This window comes from Tachypleus tridentatus, chromosome 7 (assembly GCF_004210375.1).
Source record: "Tachypleus tridentatus isolate NWPU-2018 chromosome 7, ASM421037v1, whole genome shotgun sequence".
Classification (NCBI taxonomy): domain Eukaryota; kingdom Metazoa; phylum Arthropoda; class Merostomata; order Xiphosura; family Limulidae; genus Tachypleus; species Tachypleus tridentatus.
The window spans coordinates 47,017,623-47,037,067 of NC_134831.1; the positions used below are offsets into that span (position 1 = coordinate 47,017,623).

Sequence of the window (19,445 nt, forward strand, 5' to 3'; positions counted from 1 at the left end):
TGTTGAGACCTTTTAACTAAAATTTGATTTTTTTATACAATTATAGAATGCAGATGTTTATATGGAACAACATTTTCTTCAGTCTGGGTTTTGATGTCAAGGATCATTACAAAGAAGTTGGAGGAGATGCTGCTGCTTTTGCTGCTCCTGTATGTTTGAAAATTTTCTGTTTTTATTAATAATACACAATTATACTATTATGTTGATAAAAGAGCTACTTGTTTTTAACAATGATTTGATCTGAATGTGTTTGAAAGTACTATAAACAGTGCATTTTGTAGAACAATAATCAGATCACAACAATATTTGTCATTTATCCATTCATGATGGTGATTCTTTGTATTTGTTTGATTATCCAACCACAGTGTCCAACACAGTTGCCACTTGCCATGTGGTGAAATAGCTATTGACTTGTAACAAATTGGTACCTTAATTCTACAAACTATTTTTTAAATATAATTAATTCTATCAATAAGTAATTGAAAACATTATTGTATTTTTATTACCCTTCTATATCTATAAAAAGTTATTTTTATTTTTGCATGTGGTGAAAACATTAACACATTCTCCACAATTTTAATGGTTAAAAAAAATTTTGGGTACTGCTGATCCAACACAACTTGATGGTCTTTAAATTCCATCCCTTTACACTGGTTTGACCCATGTCAAATTTGAGAGTTTTTGTTACCAAAGTAGTAAAGTTCTGATTATTCTGTAGCTGTAAACCTTTAAAATTTTTTTTGTTCATTCATACAAATAGTCATGCATTTTTCAAACATTTTAATACATAATCTCTGCAGCCTGCTCTTTGCTCTTTTTTTTTTATTTATAGAAATTAATAAAAAATAAATTTTAAATTTGTGACTAATTAGCAGCAGGTTTTCTTTATTTTAATTTTTAGTAAATTACATACTCTAACTGATAGAGAAATGGCAGCAGTGTTATTTCTTACATTTTGGTCAATAAGAGAAAATAAATATTCTATATGAAGTTAGGGAATAGACTCATTGGAATTTAGAATTGGTCTGTGAAAGTTTTCACATCATGAACAATTATAATTGTTGCACATTGCCAAGAAATGCTATAAAGATGCATCAAACACTTTTTTCAATCTAATAAGTTCATGAAACTAGGTTAATTTTTTCTTAATTTCTTGTGAATTTTATTCTTCAATAGTGTAATGATCTTCAAGGCGTGCGGGCTTACAGTTCTGTAGATGTAGATGGATTGTATACTCTAGGGACTGTTGTGATTGATTATAGAGGTTATAGAGTTACTGCCCAGTCGATTATACCAGGTATGTGGTTTGTTGAAACAAATTATTTGTACAGTACTGAGCAATGGTACCATTTTAGACAGATTTTAACTTCCATTGTTTCACTGATACTGCATGGTGACATTGGTAATGACGACACAGTCTCTGTTAGCCTGAATTTTTGAGCCCATTGGCCTTTTAAATTTAATTACATTTTTAACCTTTGAAAAAAGTAATTGTTTTATCTGTTTGTTTTATGTATTAACATATTTTGATTAATTACCAAAACAAAATTCTGTGTAGGTGTATATTGTAAGATTTTGAGCTAATACTGAGTGTGTGCTTCTCCCTCTTTCATGCTAATAGTAAATAGTGTGTAGGCTTAAAATTTTTATATGCCAATTATCTTGGGTCCCATGGTGAAATTAAACTATCTGTGCATAAAGGTGATGTAACAAAGAATTATTAAATTAGTGAAAGTATCTGGCTTCGTGCAGGTTATTAAATTGATATATACTCTCCAAAAAAAGAAATGCAAAAGGCAAAATATGAGACAAATTGTTAACAAGTTTATTCCAGGTAGTTCTGTATGACGTGTGAAACTTTGCACATTCACTGCTGAACATCCAAAGTCTGCAAAGGCGAGGTCCACGCTCACTAGTTGAAGTTTAACGTCACTCAACGTCAATAACGAGTATGCCCCCCGTGAGCATCAATAACTGCTTGGCATCTCCTGCGATGAGATGACGAATCACATCCTGTAGAATGGCTGTCCACTCAGTCTGCAAAGCTGCTGCAAGCTGAGGTAGAGTCTGCGGTTGAGGTTATCGCTGTCGCAGACGTCGGTCCAACTCGTCCCAAAGATGTTTGATGGGGTTTAAATGTGGTGATCTGGAGGGCCAGGGAAGAACGTTGATGTTGTGGTGTCTCAAGAAGACAGTGGTGAGTCGGGCTGTGTGAGGACGGGCGTTGTCATGTTGGTGAACGTCAAAGACGTTCACCATGATGGGTTGCACATGGGGCCTAAGAATCTCGTCGATGCATCGACGGTCTGATCGGAAATCCTACGCAGCCCTGGTATGGTTGAGGCTGTAGACGTCGCAGTGGTGGTCCTATCCCAAAGGCGACGTAATCGGATGTTGCGATGTTGTGTGAGCGTGGTCACACGAGGTCTGCCAGATCGTGGATGGTCACGAGTTGATCCATGTTGTTGGTGACGATTCCATAGCCTTGTGATGGTGCTTTGGTGGACATTCACAGCTCTGGCAACATCTGATCGAGATTCGCCTGCTTCCAAGTGACCAATGGCATTGTTGCGTTGTGCTTCAGTCAGTCTTGGCTTAACTGTATTACGTGTTGGTAGCTTAACACTGAGGGATGGAAACCGAGAACCTGTCACTTTTATAGGGATTTTGCACATGTTGCACTTGCAGAACATGCAGATCTCTCAAACAAGTTTATTGGACACGCATGCGTTTTGGCGAAAAATCCGATGTTTTCCTCCATTTTCAAAGTGCACAACTTTTATTGTGATTTTGGTCTGACAATCAGTGCCTTAACATGTGTAACATCACATACTCTAAGCTTGTAATGTTATTACATATATTTCTCTTTAAAACAACAAAAATATCCCTTTTGCATTTCTTGTTTTGAAGAGTATATTTTAAATGATTATTAGTGTGTGTATTTTAAATCTATTTTAACAAAGAACAGTCAAAAATATTTTAAACATTTTTCTTTGCATAAACATAAAGTTGTAAAGGTATGATTATAATAAGTTATTGATAATTATAGATACCACTATATGTTACATTATCTAACTCATAAAAACCAGAATGTGTGTCACATCACACTTGATTTCTCAAAATAAGTGGAGTCATAAAAGCTCAAATGCATTTATCCAGGTAAAATGGTTCTTTTAATATCTGCCATTATGATTTTTAGTGATGAGGGTGCATGGGAGTTGCCTTGAAACCTTGTAAGTGTAGTGAATGTTGGTATGATTTAAAGAAATTAATAAATAAGCTTAAAATCAAGACAGTAAGATATAACCTATCCTAGAATCAAGTTCATAAAATTTATACGAGTAAAACTACCAATCCAATTTTAAACTTAAATAATTTCAGAGCTCAGTGAATGAAGACTAAGAAATCAAGTATTTTTTCAATTTCATAGTTAGTTTATACATTTCATTTTATACCTTTAGTAAATAGAGACTAACAACAACAACATTAGGTTATGTTATTGTTGCTAAGTAATATGACAAAAACCATTGTTGGAAAGCATTGTTACCAAAATGCACTGGCTTTTCTATATAGTAGAGCTGTTATATAAGGAACGAATACTTTTCTATGTGGTTTTCTTGCTAGCTTGTCCCATTAAAAAGATGTGCAGGTTGTGTGCATGTCTAAAGATAAGTAATATATAATACCTAGGTGCACACCCTTAGGGTTTACTTAGAATGGAAGCAAAATTCAAGGTTTCGTGGTTCTTTCTACTTGGAACTATGGCATTTACACTTATTTTCTGTGGTTTTTTGCTAATATTAATAATAATAATCTCAAAAAGAGATGTGCATGTGTGCATCTATATGTAATAGTAATGTTTAATACCTTGGTACATATACCATCAAGGTCCACTTAGTATGGGTTCAAAAGTTAAGGTTTCAAGGTTATTTCTTCTTGGAGCTATGGTGGTCTCTCTAACATGCACAAGCGTGCACACTTTTATTATAGTCTAAGTTATTACTTAGTATTTAAACCTTCAAAATAATTTCTTTTTCATCATCAAATGAAAACTACAAATTACAAACTACTCATTACAAAAGTTCTAACAAATGTTTAATTTTGAGATTGGGAATGTAATAAACAGACTATATTAAAAATAATTGAATTGTATTTGAACTTTAGTAGTTGATAATAAATTTCAATAAAGTTATAGGAGTTTTATCATGGTATAATCATACAGGTATTTTGGAGAGAGAACAAGAGCAGTCTGTGGTGTATGGATCTGTTGATTTTGGCAAAACTGTTGTTTCTCATGAAAAATACATGGAGTTGGTTAGTTGCATTCTATTTCCCATTTACATATTTAAAAAAATTCCATTTGTTATTCATTACAATGTTGAGATTTTAATCACATTTTGAAAAGTTTTATTACTTAAGAAAATAAAAGCCACAGCAAACATGACAAACTTTATGTACTTAAAATAATGAGAGAAGTTTAAGTCCCTACAGTACTTAATGTGCTAACTCTTTTCTTCAAAAATATCAAGACTTTTGACAGTTTGTTCCATACATTGTTTTTTATTCTTTAACTACTATTGCACAGTATTTTGTTACTTTGATTTTAGCACTTTATCGTAAAAAACGTTTTCACTTCTGTATTATTAGTAGAAAGAAGCATAGCAAAAAAATTATCTTCATACCAAATAACTAAGTAAAAATTTGTTCCAGTTTTTTCCCTCAAGAAGTATAAATTTGTTCCTAATTTAAAATTTATCATAAGTACAAGTTATTTAATTCTTGTATTGTACTAAATGCTTAATGAATTTGATGTTTTCAAAATTAATATTTTTTATTTGACTTAAGCATGAAAATCAGTGTTATGAGAAGTTCATCACATTGTACTGGTAACAATGGAAGAATTGTAGTGAGTATTGTTGAATTTTTACATTTTATCTTCTTTCCAGCTGAACAAAGCTGGACAACATTTGAAGATTCTCCCTCATAAGTAAGGAAACTTTAGTTTTATCTAATACTTGAAACTGTAAAATACTTCTTGTAACACTTTTGTAACTTGTGTTTTGAAAGGTGTACTTTCAATATTTGTGAGATATTGTAACTTTATCCACCAATTACAATATTTTACAGCTGATTTGTTTATTTTTGCATCTTTAGAACACTTAAACTTAGTTTTGGGTTAAATGTGGCATACATGAATTACTTCTCAAATACATTTTCTATATAATAAGAAATAAAAATGTATGATAGCAAAAATTTTGCATTTTGTAAAATACTAAAGTACTAGTATTATAGTTATTTATACTTAGTAACCATATATGATTATGCCTACTTTTATTTTACATGAGGTAAAATAAAAGCAAATTGTGCAACATCAGAAGCTTGAGAAGTGAAAAAGGTTTGTCATAACATTTTAGAAAGATGCAGTACTTTATAAATGTCTACAGAATAAAATTATGCACAAATAATTGCATGAATGAATTTCAACATAAAATGTATAGAAATGTTGACACATGATAAAGGGAACAACCAGAATGAAACATTTTAGATATTGTAAACTGATTGCAACACATGAAATGGTGCATCACTGCTGTACATACAAATGTATGAATAACAAAAAAACTTTTAGGCTTCCTGACAATTTCTATATTTCCTATATTTTGGCCCAAATTCTTATAAATTTGTAATGGGCCAAAATTCCAATATATTGTTTTTACCCTTATTTCATCTTAAAAGATTTTCCTATAAAATTGCAAGATTTATGTTGCAAAGTATTTCTATGAATGATGTGAGTGTAAGCATCTCATGTTGCATAAGATAGCATATGATTCAGCATTATATTTATTATATAGCAAATATTACATAGCAGTGATGAAACTGTGTTCATATAGTGCAAGGTAGTATGCAAAACATGATGCATGTAAATGTGATATAGTGTGTAATACCAATCTGAGCATATTTTGGTTGTTTATATCTTTAAATAAGATGATAGTTTATGTATGTCATGAAATGCTAATTAATTAAAATATGTAATGTTAATTTTTGAAGGAAAAAATTCTTTTACTAAACTTTTGCTTTTAATTATATCTATTAGCCAGTCAAGCTGTATTCAAACTTTATCTTAAGTTCTCAGCAGTAACTCTTAAATGTTTTTCTTTATTAAGTGCATAACAGTATGAGAGAATATTGTATTTTTAAATTCATTCAGTATCAGAAAATGTTTTAAGTAAATAACAGTGAAAGTGTATTGTAAAGTTCCTTACATTACGAGAAAATGTCTTTCTTTATGTACCTAACAATGAAACATTTACTCTAACTCTTAAAAATTTAATGTAAAATTATTCATAGATATGACTTGGGAAAAGCACAATTTTTATATCCTTCAATCATTTGTCCCCCGAACCATAAACTATAAAATTAGAACCACTGGCCACACAAATGTCACACATCCCATTTTTCACAAGTTACTGGTGAGATTATAAAAGCAACTACAATGTAAGATGTAGAAACTTGGGTAACAAAAAAAAATTCTTCTGGAGGTATACTTAAAGTTGCATTGTATAATTCAATATGGTAATGTGAACTACATATTTGTTGAAGTAATAACTTGTATGAGGGGGATTGTTAGTTGGCTATCTTTCAAAGGGCAAGAAAACAGTAAAATTTAAGTAGAAATGGACATATATATGAGCTTTTAAACTTTCTAGGATAAACAACTGCTACTTTGTTACAATTTGCAGTCCATTTGGAAAGAAGAAAAAAACAATTTAGGTTTATTTCATATTTGTGATGGTGATTGTGAGGTCAGTCAAATTGATCAAATGTGTATAGAGCTAGGGGAAAGGAAATAATGGAAAAAATAAAAGATTTTACTGAAAAGAAATGTTTGAAATTTATTTAAGAGACTTGAGGTTATGCAGATTAATTTTAATGATTTTCAGGTAAAATATTTTTAATCTTAATATGAAAATTACTTTGCACTTCACTGCAGTATGATAGTTTTCTTATTATCTGTGTTAACTACTTTGTTTAAGCATATTTTAGCTTTCTTGCATATGAAATAATTCTCCATGTTTTTGAATTTTTCTGTATCTTGAGAGAACAGTTTTCACAGTTCAGTAACAGTTGTTTTATAGTTGTTTTCATTTTTCTTCAAATGACAAGTTTTATTGTTTTTCCTCCTTTCAGAGTTGTCAATGATAAGGGTGAAATCATTGAACTGTGCTCATCTGTGGAATGTAAGGTAAAATTTTGATTGCTGATTTATCTACTATTAGATGTGACTGTGTAAAAGTTACCGACTGTAGTAATTTTGTGCAATAGTGTAAGGTTATGGAAGTAAGAATGTTAGTGTACAGTGTTTGAAATTTCTAACAATATGTTTCTTGCTGGAACAGCAGTAAGTCTGTGGATTTACAATGCTAAAATCAGGAGTTTGATTCCTCTCTTTAGACACAGCAGATAGCCCTATGTGGCTTTGCTATAACAATAACACAAACTATACCCATACATTTAAAGTGAACATTATTTCAGTTATAATCTTATGTAAGTCACTGAGATTGATACAAAAACCTAACAAAAAATAATTTGGTTATTATTTTTTAATTATTTAAGGTTGCAGTCAAGTTACTGTATTAATGAAAAAGTGATTTATCATGTGTTTTACATAGGGTATTCTGGGTAATGATGGGCGACACTACATTCTGGATCTCTTAAGAACATTTCCACCTGATGTAAACTTTCTTATCTGTAAGTACTAATTTCAGTCTACAGTTGGTTATTTTAAAGTTAATCATGTTTTTAACTTATCTTTATACATACCTGCTCAGTGTAGTAATGAAAGCATAACATTATTAGTGTTAAATTGGTTTGGTTATATAAGCATGAATAGGTACACGTTTAAATTTGCAGTATTTTTATTCTGTCATGCTGAGGGAGGCTGAGTGATTTGTCATACTTTGAATCTGAGGTTCTATGCTTCATGCTCTGTTACTACCGTAACAAATTACACTGTACACTTTAGAGTAATTGGTGCTTTATAAAATTGAAGATCAACTCCCTTTATAGGATTAGCACAGCCTGTGAATTGGCAGCATATGGTGTTGATTAGGTACCTTCCCTATAATTTATCACTCTAAAATTAGGGTTGGGTAGAACAGATAGCCCTTGAGTAGCTTTGCATGAATTTCTGCAGAATATTTTTTACGTTAAATTGATCCTTTTTTCTTTTTTTTAAATACCCCTAGTGGATGGTGAAGAACTTGGTAAAGAAGCAAAAGCCCTTGGATTTCCTCGGGAACACAAACACAAATTATGCTGTTTACGTCAGGAACTTGTTGATGCTTTTGTTGAGTAAGTGTAATAAATAATTAAAATTTTTGATATGTTATTTCTAACTAATTTTGTATTATAACAGTTAAAAAAAAGGCAGATTGCAAAAATTAAATCTTGAATCACCATACAGTCAAAAACAATTTTTTGTTTTTCCAAAGTGTCCTTAATTGTCACTTTATTGAATGTGACTTCGTTAAGGATGCTAAGTCTTGAACTAATATCTAGAAAACAGTAAACATTATTTATTACACTGAAAGCTCAGTTTAAACTGACATGTAGAACATACTCATTATTTATATTTTTAATAGAGCTAGATATGTGATGTTTATCAAGCTTGCTGCTTATCACCTTCAACAACTTGGACTGAAAAACTTAGTCAAAGACAAGGGACTGGTAAAACAAATTTTTAAATATTTTCATCTTATGTGCATGTTTTTATATGTAAAAATACAAGAATAAGATACTGCCATTAGCCTTAATTTGATAATGACATTGTAATAGTCATGTTTGTTAGTTATACGTGGTAGTCTTTTAAAAATGTTTAAGGAATTGCAAATATTGAATTTACATTAATATTATTTGTATCAGAAAATGTTATTTTCAAATATTCTAGTTATTGAATTATTTATTTAAAAAAAAATGATTTAATTTAAGCCAATATAAGTTTGTAGAAATAGCAAATTAAAACGTTTAACTTCACTATATTTGTTATTGAAATTATAGGATAAAACTGAGAAAGAAAAAGAGAAGGCAACAGAAGAAATGAAAGATGATGAAGAAAAGGATTTCAAAGACAGCAAAGAAAATGACGAAGATAGTAAGGAGAAAGAAAAGAGATCCTCACATGAAATCCAGTTACCAGAAAGTTTAAAAGGAGCTGGAAAATTAAAAAGCTTAGAAGCTGCCTTTGCCCAGCATGATATTACCAAAGATAATTCTTCTGAAACAGATGAGTACAAAAAGATTGCTGAATCACTAGCCAATGGAGAAAAAACTGAAAGTAAGGAAAATGTGTTAATTGGAAAAAAACAAAAATCCATATCTTGAGAATGGATCATGAATATATTTGAGTTTTAAAGTACATGTGTACATTTTTAGAAAAAGTGAGCATGTTTGATTTGTAGATATATATGTTCTTAAAAGTTGTGTGCATGTTTGACATGTGGAGTGTATCATTCTCTGAGTTATCTTTTTAGTTATTTCTTTTGTAATCTTGGATGTGGCATAACTGTAAAAATATAATACTCTGCTTTGTTTAAAGGGAATATGCATGTTATGTTAGAATGTGTATAACTTGAAATTCATTCATGCAATGTGTGTATTTGCACATTTTTAGAAAGTGTTTTTGTAGGTTTGAATTGTTTAATATTCTTTGACTTATATTTTCAGTCATAGTTCTGTTGTGGCTTTGGGTGGAGTATAAAAGTATAAATATATAAAATTATTTCATTTCAAGGGAATACAAATATTTATAGCAATATCATATAAAACTTGAAAAATTTTTAGATGTTGCAGTTTTTGCTTGTGTATATTAATAATAAATCTAAATATTTTGTTTGTGGCTTACAATGTACCTATGATCTAATTTATTTTAAATTTTTTTTTTAGTTGATAACACCAAGGAGATTATCAAGAAAGCTGCATTAGCAGTTGGATCTTTAAAAGAATCAGGTAAAATAATGAATATTGAATTTTAATAGTTTTATCAGTTCATTGAAATTTTCCTTGGTCGTCAAAAAGTATAATTATAATCCTGAAGTACGAGAGGATAAGTAATGAATTTAATAAAAATAACTTACTAGATCTAGATATAATGTGACTGACTTTACTGTGAACTTGCAGTTCCTGTGAAATTTCAAGATATAAGACATGATATTGGTACAGTTCTTTTAATATTTTGAAATTGTGAAAGGCATGGCTATGACAAGACTTATCTTCATGCAAGTTCAGTGAAATGTTCTTTTAGAAACTCACAATATTTTTATATATGCCTTTATTCATGATGAACAAAGGGGAACTAGGAAGTTGCTGCTCAATAGAATGTTTGTTCGGTTAATAATTAAATCTTATATATACTAGATAAGGTTATTGTAACATTATTGCAAACTTTAAAGGTTATTGAAACCCTTATCAACTTTTAACTCTTGCTATAGTTTCATTCTATTTAACATAGTTCATGACCCCAAAATGACTGTCAGTTTTCACACTAACTTATGATATCTTTTGTGTACTTTCATAGTATTTGTCAAGCTTTCAATAAACATTACATGCCTTTTCTACTAAAAGCAATAACATTTTTTAGTTAACTCTTTTTGTACACTTTTCTATGCATGTCACAGGATTTTACTTAGTTACATTCAAAATTTAAACTTTTGTTTTCATGGTATATGAATAAACTTGGCATTAAAACATAGCTAATTAATCACTTTATTGAGATTTATCAGTTGATTACTCCATTCTCAGTAAAAAAAAAAGAAAAGTTGACACAAAGGGGTATTGTGTATATACAAAATAAGTTTAAATAGTTTTTTTAAATTAGTGGCACAGTAATGCCCAAAGATGTAGTGCTAAAGTTGAAGCAGACTTATGATGCATTAGATATCCCTAGAGATTGTCAAAAAATATAATTTTTATAATGAAGTGTATATAAGAAGGATGGTATTATGTCCAGTATGGTAGCACATTAGTATAATCCATATAGATTTCATCATGACTTGTTTTTATTAATATTTAGTTGGTTTTTTTCTTTCTTTTTTAAGTTGAATTTCATTCATCAAGGTCTGTTGAAGTAACCTTAATTACTCATTTCTTGAACACCCTATTGACCATCCTAGGCTCAGTACCAAGAGATCTTGGTCTGGCTCACGTGTCAGTTGTTTTAAAACAAAAACAAAAAAAACCTTAATCTCCTCTGGTATGAAAATTGTGTTTAGGTCTTCCTCCTCCAACTTATCACTTCAAGAAACAAGTAATTTACGTTGAATTCAATGCAGTTAGGGTTTAGGCAAAACCTAGTTGTTTTTTTTATAGCTTTCAATCTTATTTGGCACACCAAGCATGGCCAGGTGGTTAAGGTGTTTGACTCGTAATCTGAGGGTCACAGGTTCGAATATCCCCATTGCAACAAACATTCTCACCCCCTTTCAGCCATTGGGGCAGTATAATGTGATGGTCAATCTCATTCATTGGTAAAAGAGTAGCCCAAGAGTTGGTGGTGGGTGGTTATGACTAGCTACCTTCTCTCTAGTCTTGCACTGCTAAATTAGGGATGGCTAGCAGAGAAAGCCATCACGTAGCTTTGCACAAAATTCAAAAACAAACTATTTGGCAGCAGAGCCATAAAATAAATCAAACTCCTTTTCTCACATTTTGTTTTATAAATTGCCAGTAGTTTCTCTCTATTTATTACTTTATAACCAACAGATAATCAGTTTGAATCTACCAAAGGACAGACAATTCCCTGTACAAAAAAACAATGTAATATAATTTCACCTCTCATTCAAAATTCATTTCTACGGGAAAGACATCTATGAGCATAGCTGAATATTTAAAAGTTTTTATCATATAGTTAAGAAGCAAAATTGATAGTTACAGCCCATTCTTAAGGTAATTTCAAGGGGAACATTACTTCCACATTAGCCAAGAGATTTACAACTTGTGTGGTTGCATTATTAGTTACATATTGTTGAAAGAGCAATAAAGCAGTGAAATTTAAGGAGAAACACAAGTATACTATTATGAGCTTAAAAGATAAAGAAATGTAATTTCCTGTTACAATTTTCAGTCATTCTATGAAAAAAAAGTAATTTAGAATTTTTTGTCTTGGTTAAATTATCAAAATGACCGACCACATAACCATTACAAACATTATAACCACCATAAAAAAAATTAATTTAACCCTTACTCTTTCTAGAATAACTAAATTGCAACATGAAATTACGATTATTTATTTTAAATTGCTTAGAACTTGTAACAGTATACATCTGTTCATACTTAATTTTATTATTCTTTTAACCATGTTTAACAAATAGTTCTGACACAAGTTGTGCATCACTTGACTGTGTAATACATGAGCTGCTTACAAGCATACCTTGTGAAGTTATTTTTTCTTAATCTTACTTAATCAAATCATATCTATCCCTAAAAGTTTTTAATTTTTATATTGTAGCTTTGTTACTTTTATAATAATAATAATAATAAACAAAGAATACACATAGGAAAATGGTACTGAATCCTTTTGTTTTTTTGTTGATTGCCAGTGAAACTTTTAATATAAAAAAGTAATGATACTACCACTATATAAAATTATCTTAATTACATAATGCATCTAAAACAACACAACAACATTGCCCTGTGAACAATGTCCTGTGACTATCATAATTTATCTAGTTTTCTAAATATACAGAAATAGTCTTTAAAAAAATTTAGCTAAGCTTGGTAATATGAATATCACGAGAAAGTTTCAAACTAAAGGCCATATAGACAATGTTCCATTCAGAAAATAAGGTGATGTTAATACATCATTTTTATAAATAATCAGAGTGCTGTTGGCAATTTGACAGATGGGTGTGGCAAGTGTCTAGGTTTTTCTTGTGTGTAGCTTCATAAACAAATAAGATTGAAGGCTATAAAGACAATACTTTGCCATAGTAATGCTTTTATGAGTAATTAATGTAAAACTTTGCACTTCTCTCAGGAATAGTAAAAGAATAGGGAAGATGTAGAAAGCAAATGTCACGTTTCTCATTCTAGGTGAGGTTAAAACATTAGGTAAAATTATTGAAACTGTCATCCACTTTAATACATTAGTTAAGTATTGCAACACTACAATAAATTTTAATATACTAGGTAAGACAAGGTTATTAAAATACTATTATAAACCTTAATACACTAAATAAGGTTAATGTAATGTATGATGAACTTAAGTTGATAAGATAATTGAAACAATATATTAGATAACATTGTTGAAACTATGGTTAAGTTTGGTACAAAAGATAATATTATTGAAGCACTTCATCATCAACCATTTAATGATTTATTTTTAAGAATGGGAGACTTACTAAAAAGTTAATTTTTGGCTCTTTTTCAAATTGAGTCATCAAGAATGAACTGTTTGGTAGTAATAGTATATTTTGTATAATTTGGTTATCCTTGTAAGTTGTATAATTTTTATTTTTCTGTAATGATTAACAACTCCTGGTTGTTTGCAAACATCTGATTTAAGTATTTAATCCAGTGTGTGATACATTATTTTTTTTAGAGTTTGATATTCGTTTTAATCCGGATGTATATTCACCTGGGGTCCTGCATCCTGAAACTGAGGTTTGTTTTTTAGTTCTAATTGATATATAAATATGTTAATACTATCAGAATTTCAATACAGTTTTAAGCCAATGTTTTGATATTTAAATGAATATCATGGAAATGCACCAAATATTTCATTAACTATTAGACAGAAAAGAAAATCTGAGCTGAAGTAAATTCCAGTTACTTGCATGTTTAACTATATTTTTGATAAATAATAAATCACGTCAGTCCCATGTAAAAATAATTCTAGTTTTGAAGAATTTGTACTGAAACACAACTTGCATATTTACATGTAAGTGGCATGAAAATTAAAGTACTGTAAGTTATTTTTCATAAATGCTTTTGAAATGTGAGTGATTGTGGTTTTAATTTTGAAGTTGAATGTTTTAGTTTTTACTTTTTAAGAACTATTTTCAATGTTTCTCAACTGGTGGGTTGTAGCCCACTGGCATAAGATGAGATAACACTATTTTAAAAATTGTTGCAAAAGTATAATTCAAAGTACAAAATACCTTGTGAAATGCTAACTATAGATTAGTTATGTGCATGAACCTATCATAGCTACTGTGGAAAAACACTGTAATATGTCATCTTTATATATTTTTCTACAGTGGTTCTGGGAATTTTGAGGTTTGCCATGATATTATCAGGTTGTTTGAAAAATAATGGCAAATTTTTTAAGATTTTTGCCATTACAGGGATAATAAACCTGTCTTTATTTTTTAAAATAACTTTAATGTATATATATACACACATACAATTGAAAAACTAAAGCTTTCTTCTATTCACTAGTATATTTATTCTTTTATAAAATTTTATTTTCCAATACTTCTGACCCTTACAGTTTTTTTGCATGAATTCAGACTTGGTCATAATGCACTGAAAACAGCTTGCAATATCAACTAAGCACTAGGTATAGGAACAACCTCAGAACATACAGTACAGCATTGGTTCCAAAAGTTTCATATTGGAGGAGAGCAGAGGATGTCCTTCTGCTGTTGAAAATGATCAACTGAGAGTGTTAGAATGAAACTATATATATAAAAAAAAAAAATCAAGAAATGGCACAATTATTTGTTGGCCTTTCCACAATTTTGGACCATCTTGAGCAAATCATGAAAATGAAAATGCTCCACAACTGAGTTCCACATGAAATTGGTGTAAATAAGAAAAATTAACATTTTTAACTGTACTCTATGCTGATTTTTAAAACAGAACTGTCATGAACTGACAGAAACGCATAGAATGTTGTGTGAAAAAATGCCAGCATTAGTCAATTCGAGATGATCAGACTTGCTTCATCATGATGCTTGGCCACATGGTGCTTAAATGACACTCCAAAAGGTCAGTGAATTGGACTATGAAACATTACTTCATCCTCCTTATGCCCCAGACCTGTGGCTCACTGACTACCTCTTTTTCAAGGATTTGGACAACGTTTTACTAGACACAAGACTCAACACAGAATGATTTTAAAATTTTTTAGTTCTAGGACTTCAGAATTTTTTCATGGCATAAATAATCTTGTTTCTTGTTGAAAAAGTGCATTGATTTACTAGATTCCCCATTTTGATTAGTAAAGTTGCTTTTGATTTTTTTCTTATTAAAGTTAAAATTTTAAATATGCCTTTATTTTTTGAACAACCTAATCAAGATGTTCAGAAATGCTGTTTAAGGTGAAATCCTTTCTACAAGTTTTTTTATTTTTGCAGAAAGAAAAACTTAGGAAGGAAAGACAGCTGGTCAATGATGCTGCTGATTTCTTACTGACTGTCCAAATTCCTGGTTTTGTAAGTTTGTATAACAAATGAAATTATTGTAACTTATGGTGGAAACTATCGTTTTCTTATATGCCATTTGTTTTGAGTGTTGTCACAAGATTGTAAAAAAAACTTCCTTTACTGTAATGATACATTCTTTTTAGACCTGATTTGTAGTGTTTCTTGATAAACATATTACTGCTCATGAGAATCGTGTTCTCTGCTGTGGAGCTGTGTTTTTTATAGTTAATAGCTCGGACTGAAGGTATCCCAAAATGTGATTTAACCTCTGCAAACAGTGTAAAGTGTTTACTATTAAAGCTGGTTCACTTCTCAAATACTGAAGTATGTACACCATCTAGACGTAATGTGCAGAATCATCAGTATTTTAAAGAGCCCACATCAGCCTGCTCACTGGGAAGGTGCTGGTGTGCCACTTGTGATCTGTGATTTGTTCTGTCATTTTAAGTTGAAGAACTCTGTAATAAGATAATTTTCATGTTGTGAAATGTTTTTTGTATTTTTCATATTCACTGAATTCTGAAGTAATTTGTGGGAAATGTTTTAGTCAAATTCCTCACTGACTAATTTCAGGTTCTAATATAATAAAGTAACTTAAATTCTAAAGAGAAGTTGAAGCATTGCTCTATCACTTGATGCTTCTTTTTTAATAGCTTTAATTTATTTTACTTGCATGGAGATAAAAATTATTTATAGTTTACAAGAATGGGGAATAAAACTTAACTAATGGTACAGGCTGAAGCAATTCATAAGATAAATGGAGAATGTTTCAGTAATGTAGTAAATTTCCTTTTAAAGTAAATGTATTTTTAACATACCACATTTATTCAAGAGAAAATAATGTTGAGTGAAATGATTTAAAATGTTGGTGTCTCAAGAAAAATTTTAAAAATTAACACAAGTAAAAACTGTTAAAAAATGTGTGGTAAATATATCTGGGTTGATGTGTGCTCTAGTTTTTTTTGTTTTTTTTTGTTGCTTTTTTCACTAGATCAGAGACTGTTTAGAACATTCAGCTTCACCAATTGATGGGGTAACATTAACAGAGGCTTTACATAGCAGGTAAACATTATGTTTAATGTACTTAACATTTATGTTTTACATCATGTTAACCTATGGTAATAAACTGTACAAAAGAAATGTTGAAGAAAAATTAGACTTGCATTTTTACAAAGTATTTAATCCAAATTTATTTTTGTCCTTGATAGGTTTAGTTTTTGAGACTTATGGTATTTATATTTAGAATGCTTTATGATTTATCCTTCTGGACTTGTACTGTTTTGGTTATTAAAATATTAAGAAACTAATGCTAAAAATTAAAAAAAAACCACCATACATGCTTATAAGAGAAATAATTTCTTCAGATCATTTGACACATTTAATTTAAAAACTAAAATCTATAAATTGCATTTAAAAACAATCATCCTGCTTTTCTGTTACTTTTATAACTTACAGGGGAATCAATATTCGCTATCTGGGCAAAATAGCAGAAATGTTGGCTAAGATTCCTCAACTGCAATATGTTCATGTGAGTTTTATGTACACACATTTTTGTAAAACTATTTTTTGGATTTTGTTTTATACTTAGGGACTGGTATGTTTATATACCAATAGTAATTTTTGAAGTAGATAATTTGTGGATTTGATTTGTATAAAAAGTATTAATTTTTTTGCAATACTGTTGGAAATTCAATCATTTAAAAGCTAAAAGTGCAAGCAAAGGACTAAAAACTTTTTAAAATAAAGATTGCACAATGGATGAAAATTGTATAAGAGTAACTCTTATGTATTATAATGTATGGTCAAAGACAAAACTTTTCTCAGGCAATTACGGTTCAAGAGCTCGTCTCCCGAGCAGCTAAGCACCAATTTACGATGTATCTACAGTGTGTGGAGATGATGAGTCTTGCAGCAGCAATAAGCCACTTCTTAAACTGTTTTCTGTCATCTTGTCTGACTCTTCCAACTCCAGTTGGTACTGAAGAGGTTTGTGTGATATCCTTTTGTTTTTTATTCGATAATATTAAAATTTGAGTGGAAAATGATGTATTTAACATTAATCATGTTCTGTATGACAGTTTTCATGTTAAAGTTCTGTAAAGGATATCATACTTGCTGTTGCTTATGTTTAATGTTTCTGTTTTATGAATGTGAAGAAAAACTTTTAGCCTTGTGCTTTAATATAATTCTAAATAGATGCCATAGAAAGGATAGCCTTAAGAGATGTGAAGTTTGGAGAATTTATGTAATTCCAATAGCAAAACATTTAAAATATTTTAGTTGCTTGCATACAGTAATTCTAATTCATAATGGTAAAAATTGAGGATGTTGTAGTTGAAACAGACACTGTTCAAAACTGCATTCATTTCTCTTTTAGCTTCAGATCAGAACATCAAGAAGAAAAGGAAAGCGAAAGAACAAGCAGAATCCACTTCTTATTCAAGGTGTATTTTGCTTATACATTATAAGAAATGTAAATGTGTGTGTGTGTGTGTAAGTAAGTTATGGATAGAATTTTGAATATGAGACAGTAAAATGGGTTTGGCACTCGCGTATCTTGAATTTGTTGAATATTACAAGTGTAGAAATGTTTGATCACAAATAGAGGATTATTATTAGCTTATAAATTAATTGAGAAAAACATGAACATAGTCATGTGAAGCAGTTAACTTTCTGTACAGGTTACATGTATTTTATCTAATATGCATCCACCTAATAACAGATTAGTCAAACTAACTTTTGATAATTTTTGAGTGCTTCCATGAAATTTGGCATACTATCATATTTTTTTCAAGTAGTTTTACAACAAACTTCTGACTATATGGAGTTACTTTTATTTATTTGAAATTATCATATTATAATTGCATAATCTGTAAAACCTAAATAAATATCAAAGATCTTTTTATCATAAAAAGTCATTTTTCTATCCTAATTCTATTTGGGATTGATCAATTTGCCTGACCTTGTAACCACCATAAAAGATTTGGAAATAAAGGTTACTTTTTTCTAGAATGTAAATTGCAAGTTGTATTCAGAAACCACAGTTGTTTATTCTAAATAGCTTTGAGCTCCTACGTCTACATATGTTTATACTTTTTTTATTGTCATTTGAACCATGTCTAAATTCCTTCAGACAAGTTGCAAATCACTCTGAATGTGTAGCTCACATTACCATATTGAATGACATAAAGCATAAACTGCTCACAAGTGTACTTTATGAACATGTCTTTATTTCAAATACTCTAACCTAATATGCTTCTACTTTTACATTTTAGTTACCTTTATAATCATAAAAGAAAACAAAAGTAGTGCTTGATGTTTTTGTTGTCTATAAAACTGAAGCCTACTTTTTATGCTACTACTACTATGTTCAATAATTTTCTATGTAATTAAATAATGAACATAGTAATATGTGAAAAGCAAACAATGTCATTTAATCCTTTCCAAGATGAATTACAGGTGAAAGGCCATGCAATTGCATTTGTTGACTATTTAAAATTTTATTGAATTGCTATTTTATGAATTTATCAATGTTTAGTATCAAACTAGATTATAATTCAACTTTTTGTTATACATTATTTAACTTCTTAATTGAAAAGTAAATACTAAAAAAAAACCTAAATATTGTTTTGTGTAGTATGTTACATAGAATGTTGAATGCAGCACTGGTTCAAATTAATGTTTGTGATATCAAAATACACAGCCTATAGTTTTGTACAAGCTAAGAACTCATTACTGATTTTAAAGCTGGAATTTAAAATAAATTTTTATTTTTTCTGTTTGCTATTACTATATTTAGTGAATTAAACAGTAGCTCCTGCTCACCTTTTTCCTGTTTGGAAACTGTACCTTATATACACTTCTATTATATGACATGAATAACCAATTGAATGCTACAAATGTTCTCTTAGTGAGTTTTTCATCCATTTTCATATGTAATGGCATCCTCTCTTTCTCAAGATAAACCTTAGTGCTGGCAAGTTAAGTCTTTAATGTGTTAGAAATTTCATGTTTTTTTAGATACAA

The 19,445-nt window shown here is 29.9% G+C and overlaps 1 protein-coding gene across 6 annotated transcripts in view; it reads left to right on the forward strand.

The window, feature by feature from the left end:
- Positions 1-19,445, forward strand: part of LOC143255585 (clustered mitochondria protein homolog) — a 100,403-nt gene that overhangs the window by 56,517 nt on the left and 24,441 nt on the right. For all 6 annotated transcript variants that reach the window (XM_076511462.1, XM_076511465.1, XM_076511464.1 and 3 more), the window contains exons 11-26: positions 47-149; positions 1,177-1,297; positions 4,223-4,314; positions 4,947-4,987; positions 7,186-7,240; positions 7,668-7,746; positions 8,244-8,349; positions 8,640-8,724; positions 9,055-9,331; positions 9,940-10,002; positions 13,592-13,653; positions 15,351-15,428; positions 16,411-16,481; positions 16,875-16,947; positions 17,244-17,405; positions 17,797-17,863. In XM_076511462.1, coding sequence (XP_076367577.1) covers positions 47-149; positions 1,177-1,297; positions 4,223-4,314; positions 4,947-4,987; positions 7,186-7,240; positions 7,668-7,746; positions 8,244-8,349; positions 8,640-8,724; positions 9,055-9,331; positions 9,940-10,002; positions 13,592-13,653; positions 15,351-15,428; positions 16,411-16,481; positions 16,875-16,947; positions 17,244-17,405; positions 17,797-17,863 — 1,535 coding nt within the window. The remainder of the gene's footprint in view (positions 1-46; positions 150-1,176; positions 1,298-4,222; positions 4,315-4,946; positions 4,988-7,185; positions 7,241-7,667; positions 7,747-8,243; positions 8,350-8,639; positions 8,725-9,054; positions 9,332-9,939; positions 10,003-13,591; positions 13,654-15,350; positions 15,429-16,410; positions 16,482-16,874; positions 16,948-17,243; positions 17,406-17,796; positions 17,864-19,445) is intronic.